At 35.2% G+C, this 24,921-nt stretch overlaps 1 protein-coding gene across 1 annotated transcript in view; it reads left to right on the top strand.

The window, feature by feature from the left end:
- Window positions 1–24,921, top strand: part of L3MBTL4 (L3MBTL histone methyl-lysine binding protein 4) — a 494,670-nt gene that overhangs the window by 181,705 nt on the left and 288,044 nt on the right. Inside the window, exons 11-12 of the mRNA XM_006164002.3 lie at window positions 22,152–22,237; window positions 24,762–24,872. Coding sequence (XP_006164064.1) covers window positions 22,152–22,237; window positions 24,762–24,872 — 197 coding nt within the window. The remainder of the gene's footprint in view (window positions 1–22,151; window positions 22,238–24,761; window positions 24,873–24,921) is intronic.

Genomic DNA, 24,921 nt, shown 5'->3' with positions numbered 1-24,921 from the left:
GGAGTTAGCCTGATGGGATGACCTTTGTATGTCACTTCTCGTTTCTCTCTTGCCAGTTTTAGTATCATGTCTTTGTCTGTGGTCTTGGACAGTCTGGCTACGATGTGCCTTGGGGAAGATCTTCTGGGGTTGATTTTAACTGGGGTCCTTTGTATTTCTTGGGTCTTGATACTTGAGTGCCTCTCTAGACTCGGGAAATTTTCTTCCAGGATTTGATGGAATAGATTTTTCATGCCGTTATTGGTTTCTTCTCCTTCTGGGATACCAATTATTCTGATATTAGGGTGTCTTATGGAATCTAGTATTTCTCGTATATTATCCTTGTTGTTTTTAGTTATTTTCTCTATCTTCTTTGTGGTTCTTTCTAGGTCAGAGGTTTTTATCTTCTACATCAGAGATTCGATCTTCAGCATGATCTAATCAACTCTTGATACTTTCAAGGGAGTTTTTGATTTCCTCTCTTCCAGACTTTATCTCTAATAGCTCCATCCGGTTCTTTCTCAGAGTGTCCATTTCTTCTTTCATATCTTGGAATGACTTTCTCATCTCCTGTAGTTCATTATCTCTTTTCTGTTCCAATTCGAAGAGTTTGTTCACCATAAATGTTCGAAATTCTTTGTCTGACATCTTGGTAACATCGTCCATTAGCCCTGAAGATGGAGGGGAGTTACTCTGTACCTTTGATGGAGATGTATTTCCTTGTTTATTCATACTGGAGGCTCACCGGAGGCTCTTCTACTTCTAGCCATTTGGAAGATGTACTGACTTTTAAGTACCTGTCAGGCCAATGTTTCACTGACTAGGAGTGTCTTTCCCTTTTGTTGGGAACTGACATCTGCTGAAGTCTCTGTTCTATTGTTTTTAGTAATGGGGTCTCAAAAAAGATACTATAGTCAGGTATCTGAAGAGGAGAATCTCCTTTTTCAACAGTTGGTTCCATAGAAAGGAGGAACCAATATAACTTTATATGACTAGAAAAGTTCACATCTACGATTCTAGGCCTAGCTAGTCCCTCTGGCGAAATGGAAGAAGAAGGAGAGAAGATAATATAAGAGAAAAGAAGGGAGAAGATAGGGAAATAAAGAAAAAGTCGTGCGCCGTGCATCGTGATTTCGCCAGGTGCCTTGAGATGTGCCAGGCAGCTGCCGCCAAAGACACAAGCTGCCTAGGGGTCTGGGTGGGTCCTGTACTGGGGTTCTGGAAGGGAAGCAGTGGGCACAGCATGCCCCCTTGCTCGCCAGGTGCCTTGAGATGTTCCAGGCAGCTTGTAATTTTATTTTATTAATTGTTATTATTACTATTGTTGTTTTAGATTTGCTATAGGACATATGTGCTCACCTAAGAAAGACTGAGAGAGAGAAAGTGAGAAAGCAAGCCGTTGGGTCCCAGACTTGAACCGTGGTAGGCCATGTGGGAGTCTAGCACCTTAACTGCTATGCCACATGCTACACTCCTTCACCCCTGCATGAGTTTTAAGCTGCTGGGTCCAGGACTCGAACTGTGGTCATCTACATGGGAATCCAGTAATATAACCCATTATGCCATCTCCTAGTTCCCATGTCATCCATTCTCATATCGGAATTTGGGGCACACATGCACAAGTGCCAGCAGATTTCAAGCTGCCCGATCCAGAACTCAAACCACAATTAGCCATGTGGGAATCCGGCAGGCATCTTTAACACCATACCACCTGCTGGCTTTTGTTTCATTTTAAGACAGATTCGCTCACTATGTTATGATCTTCCTGCCTCAGCCCCCTAGTGGTTTGGACTACAAGCACATGCCACCACACCAGCTCTTTTTTAGATAAAGTGTTGGTATGTTGCCCAGGCAGTCTCAAACTCATAATATTCCTGGTTTAGGCACCTGAATCGCTGGGTTTACACCATGTGCCACTGCAGCTGGCCTTTAGGTTAGACCAGTAATCAAACCCATATCGCTCATGTGGTCCCAGCCTATAAAGCATAGAAGCTTAGCAGCACACACCACTGTTGCTTGCTAAGTTTTTTCTTTTAATCATCAAAAGGTAGTCCTTTATTCTGTTAATATGGTGTGGTGATATTGATTGCTTCTCATATCCTAAATCTACTGATAGTATTCCTGGGATAAATCTCACTGGTCTTCCTGTTTGCGTGTGTGTATGTGTGTGTATTTTTATGTGGCTGCATTTGGTTTGCTAGTATTTTGTTGAGAATTTTGTGTGTATATTCAAAATCTCACCCACTCTTTTAAAATGTTTTATTCCTAATAGACTACCTGAGGCAGGGAGTTAAGGAATAACAGAAGGAGCAGTAAATAGGAAAGTTTAGTTGTATAACATATATTCATCCAAAATATGACCATTTGTCTTTAGAAGAGACTCTATTGTATCCTGAAGGGTTTCTTATGATGTTGCCTGAGGTTGGTACTTCATGGTGACCTTCACTGAACTTTGGGCAACTTTTCTTTTGAAATGATGATATTTAAAATGGGAAGTTAAGTAGATCAGCCATTTAATCAAGGTATGCAAGAAATAGCGGAGTATAATGAAGACATATTAAAAGGAACTGTGAACAAAAATTTGGTGAGGACAAAACTTAGTGATAAATAGAATTATTTAAAACTTCTGATGAATTATAATGTTGATGATCTGTAGGTTTGTCTGAAAACCTAAGTACACCAAATATGGTAGGCCCCTAAAAGAAGAAATGTTTAAAACCGTAATAGTAGAAGGGGACCCTGAGGTTGAATAATAGGATACTGAGTATTCAGGTAGATCATAAGTAGGAGTTTAAACATTAGATTTTTAAACGCAAACCAACTTAGATAATCTTCAGATATTCTCTTATCTAAGATAAGGCTTATACTTGTACTGCTTGATTTTAGTTATTTATATGTAGATACAGAATGTCCCTAATCTGAAAATCCGAAATGCTCCAAAATCTGAAACTTTTTGAACACCAAACATGCTTCCACAAGTGGAAAATTCCACATCTGACCTCATGTAACAGGTCACAGTCAAAACACTGCAATACAAAAATACTCTATAAAAATAACCACAGGGTATATATGACACATAAAAGAATTTTGTTTTTAAACTTAGGTCTCATTCCCAAGATGTATATATGTATATGCACATACTCCAAAATCTGAAAAAATCTGAAATCTGAAATCATTGTGGATATGAAATAGTCACTCTACACACACCAATACATAAGGAAGGAGCCTTTAAAAAGTTCGTAGAGAATGTGTATTATTAAAGAGTTATATATGTGGATTTAAAATTTTTTGCACTAAAATAAACTTGTATTTTAATACCATTTTCCTCAAATTTTTGTAGTCCCCTTGTTTATGTATATAGGTGTATAACATTTTTTTAGAGTTTGAAACTAGTATAAAAGTATTTAAAATTTAAAACCATATATGAGAAATTAAGCATTGCCTATTTGAATGATTTATTTCTAATTTTCCTCCAAGATGTGTTAGTTGTAGTTATTTTACTTAAAGTGAATTTATATTTTAAACATTATTTTTGCCTATGGATTTTTATTTTGAACTGTATTTTATGGTTTCAATTATATTGTTAGAAGAAATGTGTTTGCTGTATTTGTCACAGCTGTGTGTGTGCGTGTGTGTGTGTGTGTGTGTGTGTGTACGTGCCTGCATGTGTATAATTGCACTTTTGAGAGCAATTAAAGCTCTTGAAAGTAGAACAGTATGTGCTGATCTGTACAGTTGCCCCTGGTGTATACTCGAATTCTCATAGATTCCAGAATAAAAGAGCCTCTTCAGAGAAAGAGAGGTCAGTTTTAAAACATGTAAATTATAAAATGTAAAGATGTTTTTCACTGATATAAATTCAACTTGACATGTTAGGTGTTCTATTTAATATTTTTCTAGAGAAGACTTTTACATATATGGCAACATCTCCTGTTCTTCTAGGAGAAGCAATCTGCTGGAATTTTAGTTGGAAGTTACAAAAAGATGGATTAAAAAATCCTAGTAACACAAACCTTAATGTTTGAAGAATAAAAGCTCTCTCTGTAAGAGTTGTTGGGCCTCACAGTAAGATCCTGATCTACTGAGAGGAGCAGGCAGCGTTCAGTTAAGAACCAACTCCTTACAAATAGGGGTAATTCTAATCCTTTTGTTGAAGTAAGATCACCTAGGTTCACAGTCTTAGGTGGTAGATAATGTAAGCCAACTCTGTGCAGTTAAAAATTAGATTCATCTATTAAAGAATATTAAATACAAAAAAGTTACATTTCTTGCTTTTTTAATTACAGTATTTTGAATCGTGTTGCTAATTTAAAAATAATCCTGATTTTTTTGAATGTGTGTGTGTGTGTGTGTGTGTGTGTATAAATTCCCACTATTCTATATTGCTTGGGTATCTCGTTTACCAGTTTAAACAGTGCTGAAAAGATTTTTTTTTTAACAGTTTTCTATGTGTGAAAATCTGCCCGGTAGTCAGTAAGAGAACCCTATACCCAGCTAGTCTCCTGTGCATTCTGGCAGGTGGACAGGAAGCCTGTAGAGCCATGATGGCTATGAGGGTGTCCGCCTGACAGCAGGACCACGTCCCCAGGAAGGATAGCTCTGCATAGAATGCCTTTGTCCAAGTGCAGATTGCTGTTTACATTGGAGTGCAAACTGCAGCTAAACTCCAGCTGAATTTAGAAACATGTCATTGGTGGCTTCTAAGCTGTTAAAATGGAGGGAACTGAATAAGAATAAGTATGATGCTTACCTTGAAGGAAGGGATATTATCTATCTCTATCTATCTATCTATCTATCTATCTATCTATCTATCTATCTAATTCTCTTTTTATAAAAATAGCTTTATTGAGGTTTAATTCATATACTATAAAATTAATCTATTTAAAATATATAATTCAATTCAATTCAGTGATTTTCAGTATATTTAAAGGTTTATGTAACTATTACCACAGTCAATTTAGGAACATTTCTATCACTCCAAAAGGAAGCCATGAACCATTTAATTATTATTCCCCAACCTATTTTCTCCTTCCTTATCCATCCAAGCCCATTAATCTTTCTGTATGTACAGGTTTGTCTACCTTTACATTTCATATAAATAAAACATGTGACCTTTTGTATCTAGCTTCTTTCACTGGACAAAATTATCTTAAAATTCATCCATAATGTAACATATTTCTTTTATTTTAATTTTCACATAGTATTTTATCAGGTGGATAAACAATAATTTGTTTATATATTCAGCAGTCAATGGGCTTTCAGATTGTTTCCACTTTTGTGCTATTTTGAATAGTGCTGCTATGAACATTCACGTATATATTTTTGTGTGTGAACATATATTTTCAGTTTTCTTATGTATGAATTTAGGAGTCGAATTGCTGAGTAATATAATAATTTTAAGTTTAATTTATTGAGGAACTGCCATGCTGTTTTCCATAGTGGCTGCACCACAGTACATCCTTATTAGTATCATATGGGATTTATAATTTCTCTATATCTTTGCCAACACTGGTCTTTTTATTTACAACCATCATAGTGGGTTAAAGTGGAATCTCAGTTTAGGATCTCATTTTTCTTAATGCCTAATATATCATATAACTTCATAGGCCTACCTATTTTCAAGACAGCTTTGGGTTTTTCATCAACTATTTCAGTTTCGTAGTTAAGGACTGACATCCAGAGAGATTAGGTAATTTGTCTCAGGTCTCTGTCATGGTATGTCAAGATTTGGTAGCAAGTCCTGGACTTGACTTGGAGAACTGCTTTTTTTCTTTTCCTTTTCACCACGTTTCACATGGACTTCTGAGGGTAACAGAAATCTGCTAGTGGAGTGCTGGGAATACTGGAAAATGAGATGCTGTTTCCAACTTTTTGTGTGGATGGCTTCACATTGGAAGTAGTGTTTGAATTAATCTTTGAAGGATGCAAAATTTTAACTAAGAAATGGACTGGAAAAGAGCATTAGATAGAAGGAAGAGTATGCACAAAGCAAGATGGCAGGAAGTTCTCACCACACTTAAGAATTGCGAGCATTATGAGTAACACATTGGGCTAGAGGGTGTAGGTAGGGGAGGAGGAGAGGAGAGAAGTTACTTTGAATAGGCTCAGGTTGATTTCTAATAAATTTTACTTTGTTTGAAATTTGAAATATTTTTAGATTAAGTTGCCTAAATGAAAGTTTTGCTAGTCATCCCATAATAGCCTTTAATAAAACCCAAATAAATAGACAGGAAGACATACAGAGCTAATCCAGGATCACATGTTGCATTTGTTATATCTCTTTTGTATCTTCCATTATGCAATATTTTTTGGTCTCTGTTCCTTTTTTTTTTCCATTTTTTAGAAAATGAGAGTGACAGAGCAAAAGTGAGAGTGATGTTGAGTCTCTTCTCATGTGTTTATTGACCATTCATGTAGCTTCTTTGAGTAATGTGTGTGCAAGCCCATCCCATTTTTGAATTGGGTTGTTTGTTTTTTTTGATGTTGAGGTTTAGGAGTTATCTATATATTCTGTATATTAATACCTTATCAGATATATGATTTGCAAATATTTTTTCCTATTCTGTAGGTGGCATTTTATTTTGTTGATACTGTCCCTTTGATGTGCAGAAGTTTTTAATTTTCATTAAATCTAATTTGTCTAATTTTCGTTGTTGATGTTTCCTCTAACTTTGCTGTCATATTTAGGAAATCACTTCTAAATCCAATGTTGCAAAGCTTTTGTGCTATGTTTCTTTTAAGAGCTTTATCGTTTTAGCTCTTATGTTTAAAGCTTTGACTCATTTTCAGTTGTTTTTTTGAATGTGGTAAAAGAAAGGAAGGAACTTGTGACATGTTACAACATAGATGAAACTTGAAGACATTATGCTACATTATGAAATAAGCCAGTCACAAAAATAGAAATACCGTGTAATTCCACGTATAGCAAGTACTTAGAGTGGTCAGAATCATAAAGACATAAAGTAGAATGGTAGTTAGCAGGAGTTGGGAGGAGAATGGTGAATAGTTCTTTAAAGAATGTCAAGTTTCAGTTTTACAAGATAAAAAGAGCTATTGAGATTGATGGTGGTGATGGTAGCACAATATGAATGAACTTAAAATCATTGATATGTACATGTAAACATGGCTAAGATGGTAAATTTTGTCACATATATTTCATCACAATAAAAATTGAAAAATATTCATATGCATAGTTGTATTAGAGGTATTGTAAATATCAAAGAGCATTCTCTTCTCACCAGGGACAACTGCTGTTACTTTTTATCTTAATTTATCTCCATGTTCAAGTGTGTGTTTGTAACTGCTAATACTGCTATGCGGCTACATTTTCTAATCTTAGGTACTATCTCTTAAGCTCTATTAACACTAACTTCCCCTTATAGTACTTCATATAAAAATATTTAATGTTTTTGTTATTAGTATGTAAATTTTAAGAATTAGAGTTTCTAGTGATTACATTTCTTTTCCTCAGCAATTTTTGTTTTCCCTTGAGTTAATAATTGCCTCTCTTGTCTGTGTAGTCTGTGTTTCTTAATTCTAAGTCATCCTCATATTCCATCAGAATAGAATTTAGGTTAAAAACATATTTTCCTTAGAAGTTTGAAGTCATTACTCAGTTGGTTTCTAGCTTCAGGCTAAGAGTTTAAAGTCATTTCTGGTCCCTTCTACATGATGATTATCCTGACCTACTTCCTGTTCTTAGATGCATTTGGTTTCTTTATCACCAGTTGTATAAAATAAAGAGAAGAGTATACCATAGAAAAGCCTTTTTTCCATTCATTGTGTTCAATATTTTGTGGACTTTCAGTTTGGAAAAACTTGTCCTTCATTTCTAAAACATTATTTTTATTTGTTTCAAATTTAAATAAAAAATTTGGGACCAGCAGATGGCATAATAGCTACGATTCTGGACTCCCTTGTAGTTGATCACAGTTCAAGTCCCGGACCCAGTGGCTTAAACTCGTGCAAGGTGTGTGTGCGTGCATGCCAAAGATCCCAAGAGGAGAATGGAGGAGAAGGATTGCGGCGTGACCACTCCCCCTGGGGGGGTGATTTCTCACTTTCTGTCTCTCTGTCTCTCTCTGTCTTTCTGGTGAGGCATGTGCCCTATCATTGATATGTACATGTAAACATGGCTAAGATGGTAAATTTTGTCACATATATTTCATCACAATAAAAATTGAAAAATATTCATATGCATAGTTGTATTAGAGGTATTGTAAATATCAAAGAGCATTCTCTTCTCACCAGGGACAACTGCTGTTACTTTTTATCTTAATTTATCTCCATGTTCAAGTGTGTGTTTGTAACTGCTAATACTGCTATGCGGCTACATTTTCTAATCTTAGGTACTATCTCTTAAGCTCTATTAACACTAACTTCCCCTTATAGTACTTCATATAAAAATATTTAATGTTTTTGTTATTAGTATGTAAATTTTAAGAATTAGAGTTTCTAGTGATTACATTTCTTTTCCTCAGCAATTTTTGTTTTCCCTTGAGTTAATAATTGCCTCTCTTGTCTGTGTAGTCTGTGTTTCTTAATTCTAAGTCATCCTCATATTCCATCAGAATAGAATTTAGGTTAAAAACATATTTTCCTTAGAAGTTTGAAGTCATTACTCAGTTGGTTTCTAGCTTCAGGCTAAGAGTTTAAAGTCATTTCTGGTCCCTTCTACATGATGATTATCCTGACCTACTTCCTGTTCTTAGATGCATTTGGTTTCTTTATCACCAGTTGTATAAAATAAAGAGAAGATTATACCATAGAAAAGCCTTTTTTCCATTCATTGTGTTCAATATTTTGTGGACTTTCAGTTTGGAAAAACTTGTCCTTCATTTCTAAAACATTATTTTTATTTGTTTCAAATTTAAATAAAAAATTTGGGACCAGCAGATGGCATAATAGCTACGATTCTGGACTCCCTTGTAGTTGATCACAGTTCAAGTCCCGGACCCAGTGGCTTAAACTCGTGCAAGGTGTGTGTGCGTGCATGCCAAAGATCCCAAGAGGAGAATGGAGGAGAAGGATTGCGGCGTGACCACTCCCCCTGGGGGGGTGATTTCTCACTTTCTGTCTCTCTGTCTCTCTCTGTCTTTCTGGTGAGGCATGTGCCCTATAGCAAAAACCTCTCAAAAAAAATTAATTAAACTAAAAATTTAAAAATAAAATTTTAAATTTGTTTTAAATTGTTTATAAATTTAACCCTTTTTTCTATCTGTTTTGTTTTATTATTTGGAAGATAGACGCTTTCTGCCCCATTTATCTCTCTATTTCTGTTACATTTCATAGAAGATTTCTTTAATATTATCCTCTGACACTTCTATTTGATTTTTAAATTGTTACAGAATTTCCCCCTTCTTATAAATCAAATATATTGAGATATAGTTTACATTAGAAAATTTATATTTACGAGATGTTTAGTTCAATGTGTGTAATGACTGTATAGAGACCTGTAAACACTGTAGCACGAACTTGCATAATAACTTTTCCAAAAGCAATTTATTATGCTCCTTTGCAGTCAGTTCCTTCCTTTTACCTCTAAACCTTTGAAACCATTGATCTTATGTGTGTTCCTGAAATTTTGCCTTTTCCAGAATGTCATGTAGTAGAATCATACTCTATGTAGATTTTGTGTTTAGCTTCTTTCATTCAACATACTCTCTGAGCTGTGTTATGTATGTATTGGTAGGCTGAGCGTGAGGGTGGGTCCTGTGCTGTAAGGCTGGCTGTGTTGTCTGTGGAGTGGGGACAGTGAGTTCCTTTTCACTGTTAAATAGCATTCCACTTTATGAACATACTGTAACATGGAATAAAGAAACACACAATCCACGTACACTTTAGTCATTTCTAGTTTTTAACTGTTATCAATAAAACTACTCTAAACATTTGTGTTCCGGCAAACACTTCTTGGGTAAACATCCTCAGGGAAAGATCGCTGGATCTTGTGTTTATAAGATCTGGTAAACTTATTTCCATCAGGACTGCACCATTTTGTATTCCCGTTAGGAACATAAGAATTGTACTTGCTCTGCATCCACACCAATATTTGTCATTGTCAATTTCAAAATATTATGTTGGGGCCTGTGGGTGGCTTAATGATTAAGACACTGGACTCTCACATTGCTAACTATAGTTTAAGTCCCAGATCTGGTGACTTGAAACTCAGGCCGGGTGCATGTGAGTTTGTGCCCAAAATCCCAGAAGGAAAATGGAAGGGAAGGAATGTGGCCATCCCCCCCAGGGGTGATTTTTCACTTTCTCTCTCTCTCTCTCTCTCTCTGTCTCTCTGGTGAATGCACATGCACTACAGCAAAAATCTCTCTCTTAAAAAAAAAACAAAAAAAATTAGTTTTTCTAATTTGCCCTGAAGGACATTATATTGAGTGAAATGAGTCAGGCACAGAATTACAAATACTGCATGATGTAACATGTATGAGGAACCTAAAAAAAAATTGATGAAATAGAAATAGAAATAGAAACTAGAATGTTGGTTACCAGAGCCTGGGGTGGGAGGCGGTGGATTGTAGAAATGTTGGTCAAAGGATGCACATTTCAGTTAGAAGCAATAATTTATAGAAATCTATTGTATATCATTATGGCTACAGTTAATAATAATATATTGTATACTCGAAAATTGCTAAGAGAGTGCATCTTAAGTATTCTCACCACAACATACTAATCAATCATGTGAGGAAATGTATATGCTAATTGGTTGGTTGAGTCATTCTGTATATATTTTTCCAAACACCATATTGTATATCATAGATATACACAACTTTTATTTGTCAATAAAAAATAATAAAAAACATAAAGGATGAAAATCCAAACAAAGAAAATGTTAGTTTTAATAAAAGTCTGTCATGTTGTTGCAGTATGGTTATAATTTTACATTTTCCTAATGCTTAATGATCTTAAGCACCATTTAATGTGCTCAGTTGCTATCCATATCTCTTTGGATAAAATGTGTTTCTAATATTTTTTTCCATTTTTAAAGAACTGTTTTTTTCTAATTACTGAGTTTTAAGAGTTCTTTGTATATTCTGAACACAAATTCTTTGTCAGAGATGTGTTTTGCAAGTATTTTCTCTTAGTCTGACAGCATCTAAAGTACCATAAATATGAGATCATGTTTAGTGTGTTTTTTAAAAACAAAATAGGGTGACAAATAAGCTTACCAGTGATCAATATATCTGATTGTTTTCATGTCTTATCTTTCTTTAATCTTATACTAAACAGTATACCACTGTTTAACATGGAACAATAGCGATCACTTGCTGCTATACTTGTTTTTGTCCAAAGCATTTCTCTATGTCTAGAACTTATTGGTGGACAGTAGTTTTCAGTCAGTTGTAAATTTTTCTCAGTCTCTAACACTGGGGAGCCTGGTCATTGGATTAGTAAGACCTCCTTGAAACAGAACCTCATAAATGGGATTTTCTTAGGAAATCTAGGCTCTTGGGGCCAGCAGGTATCATGGTGGTTGAGGTTCTGGCCTCCCACATGGCCAGCTGTGGTTTGAGTCCTGGACCTGGTAGCTTTCTTTCTTTCTCTCTCTCTCTTGATCTCTGAAGACATGTGTGCCCTATGGCAAATTTAAAAATAATCATAATAATCAATAAAATTAAATAAATAATTTAAAAAATATAAAAGCTAGGTTCTTAACATGAGGATAAAAGCCCGTCAGTGCTTATCTCACATGCCATATAATTCTTGTTCAAGCTCTGTCAGTGCTTTCTCTTAAACTTTGGGCCCAGCAACCTAGAGAGTACTCAGTAAACCATGAGCAGCTTTGAAGAAGTTTGATGTCTGTACATTGTAAATCAGAAGATGTGGGTTCCGGCTTTGATTTCATTACTCATTGTCTTACCTTGGCCTAGTCACTTAAAATGCCAGGGTTAGGGACCAGCAGTTGGTATAATGTTTACATCACTGAACCCCCCCACGTAGTCGACCACAGTTCCAGTCTTGGACCTGGCAGCTTAAAACTCATGTTAGGTGCCTGTGCATGCACGCCTGAAATCCCCAGAGAAGAATGGAGGAGAAGGGACTATGGTATGGCCATCCTTCCTGGGGAGTGATTTCTCACTTTCTGACTCTCTGTCTCTCCAGTGAGTGCACATTCCCTATAGCAAAAATCTCTCGGGGGGGGGGGGGACAGGATTCACTTTTCTCATTAGTAAAATAAATTAGATGATGTGTTTTCTTACATGTATACTTAGGATCAATATTCTGTTAATTCTAATTGAAACTTCTCCTTGATAATACTCTTAGAAGATTCCATTTTATTGCTGGTTATTAAATGGAACTATTATCCATTACTTAAGACACCTGATTTTTAGCTCCTAAATTGGCCACTGGTACAATTATGGTTGTCATGTTTTGTTTCTCTAGATCCCATGAGACAGGTCACCCAGAGGAAGATGTCAGGAACTGAAGAGCTTGTGCTATTTATTCATTTTCTCAGTTTATAGAAAGAATTTTCCAGTGGCAAATATGTGTTACTGCTAAGCTATAGTATCTGGAAAAAAATTATCCAGGATGTTCTTATAAAGAGTCTGTAACCAATCACACACCAATTTCACACCTAAGATGGCCTTTCATAGGTGGGACAAACAATTTAGAAGTATTGCAGTTGTCTCATACAGATGCCACAAATCAGATGGCCTGCTCTTGGCTTCATCCAATTTCAGTGCTACTTGGAACATTAGCCATTGTTGATATATTGACATCATTTTGTTCTGAGGGTACCTCTAATACCACCAAGCAGGTAAACAACTGCATCAGAGTTCATTTAGAATTTTGAGTTTAGACCAATATGGTTTTGTACATCTTTTCTGTCATTTGGGTACTACATTATAATGTGCAAACTTCTCTGGAAATACATTTCACTCATTCAAAGATTTTTTTCCAAATATGAATTTAGCGTCTACTTTGTACTCTGAGAAAATAGCAGTGAACAGATAATATCCTAACACAGCTTATATTCTAATGGATCAAGAAAAATAATGCATATATATATATATGTATATATATATATATCATACAAAATGCTACGTGTTGATTGTGCTATAGGAGAAAAAATTATGCAAGTAACAAGGTTAAGAAGAGTATATATATATATTGGGAGGGTGGTCCCATGTTATATGGGGAATTCAGGGAAGAATATGTGGAATGTGACATTTGAGCAACAACTTAAAGGAAATAAGGTGGCCAGTACAGAGGACATCTAAGGAGAACTTTCCAGGCAAAGCAAAAGCAAGTGAAAAAACTTGAGGGAGGATGTCTGCTGTGCTAGTTACAGCAAGAGTAAAGAGAGGGAGATGAAGTCAGAGTAGTAACAGAGCCAAGTTGTGTAGGAGCCTGTTAGTTACTTGTAAGAACTTGCTTTTTCTCTGAGTGATATAGGAAGTCATTGGAATGGCATTACCTAGGTATATTTTAACCTATCTTTAATGTACTTTGACTCTTCTCCAATTAAAAACCTGATCTTTCTTCCCAAGGACTCGCTGCGCCCTGGGGAAATGCAGGGCTGCCCTAGATCTATAGTTTCTAGATCTCAATTTCTGTGACACTTTCCCTTTGGTTCGGTTCAGCCAACCATGGCCAAAGCTATTTCTTGGATCTCATTTAACTTCAAGAATGTCCATCTGTGAGGTTTTAAACTCCAAGTAGTGTAAAATGAAGTGAGATATGAATAAATATTTATATTTATACAGTATAGCTAAGGCGCCACCAATCCAGCCCTCCAGATTCCCGCCTTCTAACCCTTGTAATACTATCTGTAAACCTCTAGGAGGAGCTCAAACTTTTAAGTCCTGTGACTTAAAAGGATCGGTCATCTTGGGGATTGAATGCTCTGGGTTTTTAATTCTAGGGGGAAGCTGCGATTTAAGTATATGGGTAATGGATCCCAACATAATTATTCAAATCCCATTTCTTCCACTTTTGTTGTATAACACTGGGCAGACTACTGAAGGGCTCTGAGCCTCACTTATAAAATAAATATAAAAAGGTGACACTTTGGACCAGCAGATGATATAATGGTTATGTTGCTGGACTTTCACATAGTCAACTGTGGTTCGAGTCCTGGACTGGACAGGTTAAAACTCATGCCAGTTGCATGTGCATACATGCCCAAAATCCTGAGAGAAGAATGGAGGAGAAGAGATTGTGGCATGACCATCCCCCCGGGAGGTGATTTCTCGCTTTCTTTCTCTCTGTCTCTCCGTTTAGTGCACATACACTATAGCAAAAATATCTCTCTGAAAAAAAAAAAAAAAGTGACCTTACAGGTAGATGCACATGATCAATGGCTTAACATGAATGAAGTACTTAAAGCCATGGTTACCAATAAACAGAAGCCAGTTAGAGGTTGATTTTCTTGGAGAGAAGTGAAATTATTAGTGGAACATGAGATATATAGTATAGTTTATATATAAAAAACAGAAAGCAAAGGAAATCCTAATAAAACGTTAAAAAAATTCAGCATAGGACATGCTTACATAAGTTAGATAAAACAAATTAGATGTGAAAGTAAATGTAACCAATTTTAAAAGTCCATTTAGTAGGTGATTAAAATAAATAACACTTGTAAATATCTATATATCCAACTTGGAAGCACCCAAATACATGGGGAAAAAAAAAAGACTGTTAGATCTAAAGGGAGAGATAGACTGCAACACATTAATCACTGGGGATCTAAATACCTCACTATCTTCTTTGGATAGATCATCTAGACAAAAAATAAAGAAAGAGATATAAGATCTAAATGACACCATGAATGAAATGGACTTGACAGGCATCTATAGAATTTTCTACCAAACAACCACAAAATATACATTTTTCTCACCCTAGCAGGGAACCTTTTAGAAGATTGACCACATGATAGGGCACAAAACAAACCTTTACAAATTCAAGGACATAGAAGCTGTATCCAGCATCTTTTCTGACCATGATGGAATTACATTTGAAATTGATTTCAGAAAAAAAGTCAAAAATCACAAATATGGAAACTAAAGAACCTACTCCTGACTGACTTCACAACCCTTAAGGAAATTAAGATTGAAATCAAAAGATTCATTGAACCCAATAATAACGAGTACATGAGTTTCCACAACCTCTGGGACACGGTAAAAGCAGTCATAAGAGGGAAGTCCTTAGCAATTAGTGCGCATAAGAAAAAGAAGGAAAGGTGGCAAATAGATAACCTAACAACACACTTCAGGGAAGTGGGAAAACAAAACAAAACAACAACAACAAAATGCCAGGAGAAAAGAAATAATAAAGATTTAAAAAGAAATAAGTGAAATATAGAATAAAAGAACTGTGCAGAAAATTAATGAATCCACAAGCTGGCTCTTTGAGAAGATAGACAAAATTGACACACTATTGGCTAGACTAATTAAGAAGAACCAAGAAGGGAATCAGATAAATCAAATTTGAAATATAATGGGCAATATTTCAAGGATACTGTGAACAGCTATACACCAACAAACAAGAAAACCTGGATGAGATGAACAAATTTCTGGACACATATTATCTACCAATATTGAATTAGGAAGATATAGAAAGCCTGAATAGATCAATAACAAGCAACAACATTGATTAAGTAACCTTCCAACAAAGAAAAGCACAGGTCCCAATGGCATCACTTCCGAATTTTACAAAAGTTTTAAAGAAGAGCTAACACCCCATTCTGCTCAAACTAATTTTAAAGATCCAAAAAGAAGGAATCCTCCAAAATTCATTTTATGAAACCTCCATCACACTTATCCTCAAAAAAGACAAGGACATAATAAAAAAATAAAACTATAGGCCAATACCTCTGATGAATATAGATGCAAAAAATTCTCAAAAAGATACTAGCAAAATGTATCCAACAACCCATTAAAGAGAATATACACCACAACAAGATGGGCTTTATTCCAGGATGCAAGGATGCTTCAACAAACACAAAACTATAAATGTAATATACTGTATTAACAGAAAGAAAGATAAAAAATATATGATCATATCAATCAATGCAGAAAAGGCATTTGATAGAATACAACATCCCTTGATAATTAAGCCTCTCAGCAAAACTGGCATGGAAGGGACATTTATCAACACAATAAAAGCCATATATGACAAATCATAGCTTACATCATAAAACAGGAAGAAGACAAAGACAGCCTACATCCTTCACTCATTTTCAATATAGTACTAGAAGTTTTAGAAAGTGCAGTCAAACTAGACACTAAAATAAAAGGCATTCAAATAGGGAAAGAAGAAGTGAAATTATCTCTTCTTGTAGATTACATGATTATATACATAGGAAATCCAAATGATTGCCAGAAGAAACAAAACAAAACTCTCCTGCAAGTGATGAATGAATACAGTAAAATGACAGGATATAAAAATCACACTACAAGAATTAATTGCATTTTTAAATACAAACGAGGAGCAGACTGTGTTAGAACTGAAGAAAGCAATTTCATTTACAGTGGCCACAGAAGGTGTGAGATATCTAGGAATAAGTTTAGCCAAAGAAGTCAAAGACCTCTGCAAGGAAAACTATGAAAAAAAAAATTACAGCATCAAAATTAAAAAAATTGAAAATGACACAAAATGTGGAAAGACATTGCATGTTTTTGGATTAGAAGAATTAATACGATCAAAATGTCGATCCTTTCCAACTAACCTACAAATTTAATGCAATTCCATTCAAAGTACTAGAGATATTGTTCACAGATTTAGGAAATATAATTACAAAATTTGTCTGGAATTATAAAAGACTCTGTATTGGCAAAGCAATAATGCACAAGGAGAGTGGAGAAGAAGAGGCAACTAACTCCCGATCCCAAAATAGATGACCAAGCTTGATAATCAAAACAGCGTGGTATTGGCACAAAAACAGGTATTTGGACCAATGGAACAGAATGGAGATTTCAGAAATATATCCCAAAACATATAGCCAACTGTTTCTTCACAAAAAGCAATCCAATGGGGAAAAGAAAATCTTTCTAGCAAATAGTGCTGTAAAAACTGGATATCCACCTGCAGAAGGATGTAACTGTTCCCCTATCTCTCACCACTAACAAAAATCAACTCAAAATGGATCAAAGATGTAAACCTAAGACCTCCAAGTATAAAACTTCTGGTGAATGGCACAGGGGAAGCTATTGGAAACATCAGAAAAGGCAAAGACTTCTTAAATAAGACCCCCCAAATAGAGGCAATAATCACAAAAATAGATAAGTGGGATTATATGAGATTAAAACATTTCTCAGGACCAGCAGTTAGCGTAATGGCTATGTCACTGGACTCCCACCTAGTCGACCGTGGTTCTTTCTGGTCATATCTTCAGAAATAACATTCCAGTTGAAGCATTGTCAATAACTGGTATTTCAAATTTCTGATGCAAGGCAACAGATATTATTGAATTTATGCAAATAATCATTCTGCCACAAAAAAGGAATACCTACAGATATTTTCCAATTCCAGAGGGGTCAGGAAGTAAGAAAAGTTTATGTTTCAATTTCCAAAAATATTAAGCAAATTGCTGAACCTAGCAACAGCTCAAAAGAAGACAAAAATCCTTAAATATGGAAAACAAAGAAAAGGAGAAAATCAGTAATGTTTTACTCAAATGTCATAAAATTCTATTTCTCCTGTACAGTCTCATGTAATTAACCTCTCTTCTGTTGAATTTGCAGTTACTGTGGTTGGATCTTTCCATTTAAATTCTGGAAGTTAACATTTGACATTATTATTGCTGTTTCTGGACTCATTCCTACCATTAAGTTGACCCTTTTCTTGGCTCTTTTTTGTTCTCTTAATTCTATGTGTCTCTCTTTAGTTTTCCTAGTATAACACTCTCTTCAGAACTTCCTGAAGAGCTGGTCAGGTGTTAGTAAGTTCTTTCAGGTTTTGTTTATCTGAGAATGTTTTTATCTTTTCTGTCCATTTGAAGGATAGTCTTGCCGGGTATAGTTAATTCTTGGTTGAAACTGTTTTTCACTTAACACTTTGAATATATTTTCCCATTCATTCCTTGCTTGCATTGATTCTGATGAGAGGTCCTGTGTTAGCCTGATGGGATAACTTTTGTATGTAACTTGATGTTTCTCTCTCGCCAATTTTTAGTATTTTGTCTTTGTCTGTGGTTTCAATCAATCTGGCTATGATGTGCATTGGAGAAGATCTTCTTGGGTTGATTCTATTTGAGGTCCTTTGTATTTCTTGGATCTGGATATTCAACCACCTCTCTAGGTTTGGAAAGTTTTTTTCCAGGATTTCATGGAATAGATTATCAATACCCTCATAGTTTCTTCACCTTCTAGGATACTGATTGTCCTGATGTTTGGGTGTTTAATGGTATTTAGTATTACTTGTATATTCTTCTCAGTTTTTGAGTTATTTTCTGTCTTTTGGGTGATTTTTTCAAGGTCAGAGGTTTTATCTTCTACATCTGAGATTCGACCTTCTGCATGACCTAATTTGCTTTTAATACTTTCAAGGGAGGTTTTGATTTCGTGCATTACAGCCTATATCTCTAACAGTCCAATTGATTTATTTTTATTTTAATTTTTTTATGGTGTGTATTTTTTCTTTCAGATCATGGAAGAACTTCCTCACAACTTGGAACTCATTGTCCCTTTTGCATCTTCTGGAACTTGTTGTCTCTCTTCTCTTGCATCTCTGTTAGTTTAGTTACTGTATATATTCTGAAATCTTTATCTGACATATCCACGAGTTCTGTTGAATTGTCTGTGGATGGTGAGGGATTGTTCTTTTCCTTTGAGGGAGAGATTTTTTTGCTTTCTCATATTTCTTGTGCTTCTGCAGTGGCTTCTGGTCATCTGATGGATTATATGTTTCTTACTAATTTCTTGAAGTTAAATCTGAGTGTTCAGAGTTGTGCTGGAATAGGTGCTCTGCAGTCTCTCTGCAGGTCCATTTCCTTGACACTCACCAGGCTACCTACAGTTTTGTCATTGGAACTGGATATTACAAAGTCCTGGTTTCTAGAGGACAAGTGCACTTGGGCTGAGCTGTAGTGTTTCAACTGAGAGTTCAGAAGCATGCAGGAGATGATCCACACTTTTTCTGCAGCCTTGTCCTGCTGTTCACCCTGCAGTATTTCTTCTATGATTTTTAGTCATTGGGTCGTATATTCATGTTTAGCTAATTTGTTGGAGGTTTCTGCAACTGTAAGCTCATGCACTTTCCTTTTGTGTGAGGTACTTCTGTGCCAGTTTCTCTCCTCTACTATGTTTTGCAACGTGGTATCCACAGAGAGAGATTTGAATTCAAACTTATGAAGAGGAATTTCTGCCTTTGTGCAGCTGTAAGCCTATCCAAATTCACAGATTCGGCTGCTATGCACATAAATCTGTCTGTACTCTCACTATGTGGAAACAAAGCAGAAAAATGATGCAATAAGATAGGAGAAGAAGAAAATACAAACAGAAAAGAGAAAAGAAAAGAGAGAAACAAAAGACAATAGACAGAAAAAAATTAAAGAAAACAAAAAGAAAAAACAATGCAGATGCTGCAAGCAAAATGAGCAGAGCACCTTAGATTTAGAGGTCTCCCTACAATGCCCTTGTTCTTTGTAGGGAGAGGAGACTAAAGAATTAGCAAAAGAAAAGGTTAAAAACAACAATTTAAAAAGAAGAGAGAGAGAGAGAGAGAGAGGAAGAAAAAGGGGGAAAAGACCCGAGAATATAGGGGGAATTTTTTTTTTTTTTTTGTCTCTTACCTTTCTAGCTATGGATCAGGGAGGTTAGTTGAAAGAGACGGGTTGTAACTTGGGACTGCTCAGTCTTCATGTTGGTCCCAGAAATGAGCAGAGCACCTCAGATTTAGAGGTTACCCTGCAATGCCACTATTTGTAACCAAAAACAAACAAACAAAAGATTAGAGGCAAAATATAAAATGTTTTCAAAACAGAAATTTTCTCTGTATTAAATGAAAAGTGTAATTCCTACTAAACATTATATATGCTAAAGAATCATTAAAATAGGTAGCAAAGTACCCCATAATCCAGCAGTTTTACTACTGGATACATTCCAACAGAAATGGATACTTCTGGTCACTGAAAAGCATATACTAGAATGTTCACAGGAGCAGTTTCCATAGTGGCCTTCAAAAGGAAACTGCCCAACTGACTATCATAAGTAGAATGGATAAATAAATTAGGAAATTGTCACATGGTAGAATATTATACAACCAATGAACATGAACGTCTGCAGACAATAATCTTATGACTCTCACAGTTAGAATGCTGAGCAGAGACATTTCAAATTGTCACATGGTAGAATATTATACAACCAATGAACATGAACGTCTGCAGACAATAATCTTATGACTCACAGTTAGAATGCTGAGCAGACATTTCCCATAAATGAGCACATGCTGTGTGATTACGTTTATATATAAAAAAGTAGAAGATGCAAATCTCGTTTCTAGGCTAGAAATCAGGGTCAAGATTTCTCTTAGAGGAGAGTAATGTGGTAGAAGGTTGTATGAGAGAGAGAGGATTTGGGGCTCTATTGAGTTCTGGTTTCAGTCAGGGTCTGGTTCCACAGGTAAATTAGTTCTGTGACAATTCTAGGCTGTCCATTTGATTTGTTTACTTTTTCTTAAATCTATTTTAGTAAGAAGTTTAAAAATGAAAGAAAATATTTCAGAAATACTAGAAAACTGTACAGAAAATAGTTATTTTAGAGACTTTCGCATACCACTTCTGGCCTTCTGCTTAAATAAAAATCAGGTTTTTGTATAATAAAGTTGATGTATTATGTATATTGACATTATATTTTTTAAAAAGTGTGATACAACACTTAAAATATTTTGTTGCTGTTGTTGACTAGTCACAGGGCCACAGAGTTATAATGCTATGTTCCATGATGCTGAAGCCATATTGGAAGATCCCAGGTTTACTTCCTAAAGTCTCCCTGTACTTGTCGGGCATGTGTGTGTGGCCTGTGATCCTGACCAGTTGAAGCTTGGAGTAGGTTATGGTGTAAAGACCCTAAATAAAGACCCTGTCTATAGTTGTATTCAGCGATAACAAGGGCAGGTTTATAGACTTAAATGATCCTATTATTTAAAAAAAATGAAAACAAATCATGTTTACAATTCAATTTGACAAAACAAGTCTAAAACCTAAGAAAAAAGGGAGTAATAAGAGTAAAAACAACAGTTGAAATAATTAGAAAAGATAAAGGAAAACAGTAAGAGCTGATGAATAAGTCTAAGTATTTATTCCTTAAGAAAAAAAGAAAACTACACAATATAGATAGCCTCTGGCAAATGTAATTAGAATAAAAGAGCATAAATATGAAGAGAAACATGTGGGCTGGTTCTCTGGTCTAGTGATTGAGGGAGCAAGATCTTGCATAGCCCATTACAGTTTGAAACCTCACCCCAGCAGCTTGAAAAACATGCTGGGTATGCGTGCTTGCAAGCCTCAAATCCCAACAAGATGGAGAAAGGGAGGAAAAAGGGTTTTTCAGTGTGATCCTGTTCCTCTCTCTCTTTCTCCCTGAAGAGGACACATACACTCAAACTATAAAAAAAAGGAGAGACAGAAACATACGAGACAATTATATATTTTTACATCATAATGATAAATAGCAATTTCATAAATTGTAATTAAAAGATTTGATTATGAGAATAAAACTCTAGTAGAAATATTGAAAGAACTGAAAAGATCTCAGAGGCTTCTTTTTTATTTTTCCCCCTAATTCATGGTTTGAGGACAGATAACTGAAGTATTTTCATACTTCTAAGGTGTCTTTGGAGCTTGGGAACTTGGCTGTGTTAATTACTTGCATTGCCATTTGACCTTGATCAATCTGCTTGACCTTGCTGAATGAGTGAACCATTCATTCATTCATTTGTTCCTGCATACAGCCATTCTTGCATGCAGGAATTGCCTTTCAGCCCTCTTAGAGATTACCCTAGGATTTAAGTAAGATGATACATGAAGTTCTTAGTACAGGGTCTGTTAAATAGTGAATGTTCAATAGCAGTAAGTGTTATCAAATGCTTTATAATATATAGTAAACAAAATATTTGAGTAATCTTTATATATATAAATGTCTGTCTGTATGTGTATGTATGTGTATGTGTGTGTGTGTGTGTGTGTGTGTGTGTATATATATATTTTTTTTTTTTTTCAGGTTATCCTGATCCAGACCATTTTTCCTGGACAGAATATCTGGAAGCTACTCAAGCTAATGCAGTTCCTGCCAAAGTTTTTAAAATGGTAAGTTCTGAATAAATATATACTCTTACCTTTCAACAGTATCTGTGTTGAGTTGACTCCTCATTTGGTAGTTTTAAATTATTTTAGTTTTTTCTATTTAAATTCAAGTGACATTTTTTATAACCAATTTGCTTTGCTTTGCTTTTAGTTAATAATACAAAACAGATGACTCATTTGCTGTTGTTCCCATATACAAATATAGATGATAATTTCCTTCCCTGACACCAGAGGTACTAATCAGAGTACCTCATCAACTGCTAATGATTGCATCCTAGTGGTTCTACTGCTTTTAGTCCTGACTAGAAACTCCGAACTTTCACAGTATCACTTTCTTAGGGACCCTTTGAATATTGGCTACACATAATAAATAGGTGACATGTATGTTGTCTTTGTAAATATAGTGTTATTTATTTTAAGGGAAACATTTCTTTTAGCATTTGTTAGAATACTGATCTTTAAAGTTTAAATATGAGTGCTTATGCATTTATTCCACAGTTGAACTAACTATAAATTAAAGTATAAAAGAAACTACATAGATAATATAGTCAGATACTTATGTTCTAAACAGTAATTTTTACCCTCTGTTCCCTTTCAAGTTTAATTGAGTGCTCTACGCTCCATAATGCAACTTTAATCATAATTTTGTATATTGGGCTTATACATATGATTTTATTTACTAAAAGTGTTCTAGGATCAAAAGGGGTTTGAAAAAATGCCAGTTTTTATACAATTTATGTAATAGGCAGGATTTGGTGGAAGATGTATAATAAAATTAAGAAGGGCTGCTGAGGCCAGATGGTGCCTTGCTCTATGAAGCTGACCCACATGGGACGGTTTCAGGTCCATGTCTGGAGACCATTCTGAGTATGCTGGGCATGTGTGTGCCCATGATTTGGACTGGCTGAGCCTGGGGGTAATGGCGACATCAAGGCTCTGTTGTGGATGCTGTCCCTCTCACTTTTGGAAGAAAGCAAGAATATATACATACATATATATATATATATTAAATTAAGACTGAAAGGGTTATAAACTAAGGCTCCAAAGGGTTGTAAGAATTGCAAAAGTTCAATAAATAAAAATTCCCAGAAACTGGTAGTCTCTCTCTTGCTTTCTTTCAAAAACTTTTTACTCTTCAAAGAGTAAACGAAAATGAAATTATGAAAAGATTTAGTGAAAAGGAAACTTCCAAGCTCTGTCACAGGGTTATTGTGGATTCAATCAAGTATGTATCTTTGGCATCTACAACATTTACCTTGGTTATTCAGGACTGTGAACTTGGGAAAAACAGAAAGATTTTCAGGGTTCAGAGACCTAATTGTACATATTTTCCATTTAGTAGGAGTAATGATGAGCTTTGGAAAAACAATAGGCTTCCACATAAGCAGGAGAGAAACATATCAAATATTGGACAAAGATTTGACCATTATATGTTAGTAGGATTTTATTTTCCTATTGCCATTTCTAGACTTGAAGAACTCAATACCTTTTTATTTCCTATAAAGTCGGTTGAACAAGTTTATGTGTAATAACTTTCAAAGTGAAACTTGTTGGCGAATTATAAAAATGGTCAGAGTTGTCTTTTGATTTTGATTTTTTGATAGCTTTCCATAGTTTTAATGAGTTGGTAAGTCCCAATGTCCTTTCTCCTGCTCCATTGTATTATTGCCTATATGTCTGTCATAATAGACTCGTTTCCTAGCATTTTAAGACTTGAAAGAAACTTTAACTTAACACAGTTCAGTCCTCTTACATTAAAGATGAAGTAACAACAGCATAAAGTATGGCTGAAAATTAAATCGTGGCATGACTTTAAAACAGTATAACAGTTGCAATTGCATAGTTCTTAATCTAAGTATATTTTAAGGTTTTTATGCTCCAGTGGTAATGAGAATAATTCTGTCAACAATTTCTTTATTTATAAGGTTAATGTCGTAAAAAAAGAACCTAAACTAATATATAAACTATAATAAGAACCTTTCTGGGGGCAGCAGGTGGCATAGTATTTAAATCACTGGATTGCCACATGGCTGACTGCTGTTTGAGTTTCTAACCTGGTGGTTTAAGACTCACTCTGGGTGCATTTGTGTGTGTGCCCAAAATCCTGAGAGGAGAATGAAGGAGAAGGGATTGTGGCATGGCCATCCCCACTAGGGGGTAGTTTCTCTGTTTCTCTCTCTGAGGAGCACACATGCCCTATAGCAAAAATCTCTCTCCAAAAAGAACACAAGATCTTTTATGAAGCAAAAATCTCTCTCCAAAAAGAACACAAGACCTTTTTTTTACTTTGTTATGATCATTAATGAATTTATAATTTAATTTTCCCTTATTTTTTTAGCTATCTTTAAAATGACCCATTTTTTTTTCTTTTCTCAGTTTCCTGAAACTGAAAGTAATATATGCACAGTGTCATATGTGCTCTTTAATATGCATGTTAAGACTAAAACAATAATATTTTAGGAAAAAATTTGGTGGACTCTCTGAGTTGTTGAATTTCTTATGATATGTTGCATTTCTCATGTTACAGAGATTGCCTCATGGTTTTCTGCCAAATATGAAACTTGAAGTTGTAGATAAACGAAACCCCAGGTTGATTCGTGTTGCTACAATTATAGAAGTTGATGACCAAAGACTAAAGGTACATATTTTAAATTCTTATGTTGATATTTCCCCCACATTTCTTGTTT

Source organism: Tupaia chinensis, unplaced genomic scaffold (assembly GCF_000334495.1).
Source record: "Tupaia chinensis unplaced genomic scaffold, TupChi_1.0 Scaffold143584_1, whole genome shotgun sequence".
Lineage (NCBI taxonomy): Eukaryota > Metazoa > Chordata > Mammalia > Scandentia > Tupaiidae > Tupaia > Tupaia belangeri.
This window is presented reverse-complemented; position numbering and strand designations above follow the sequence as displayed.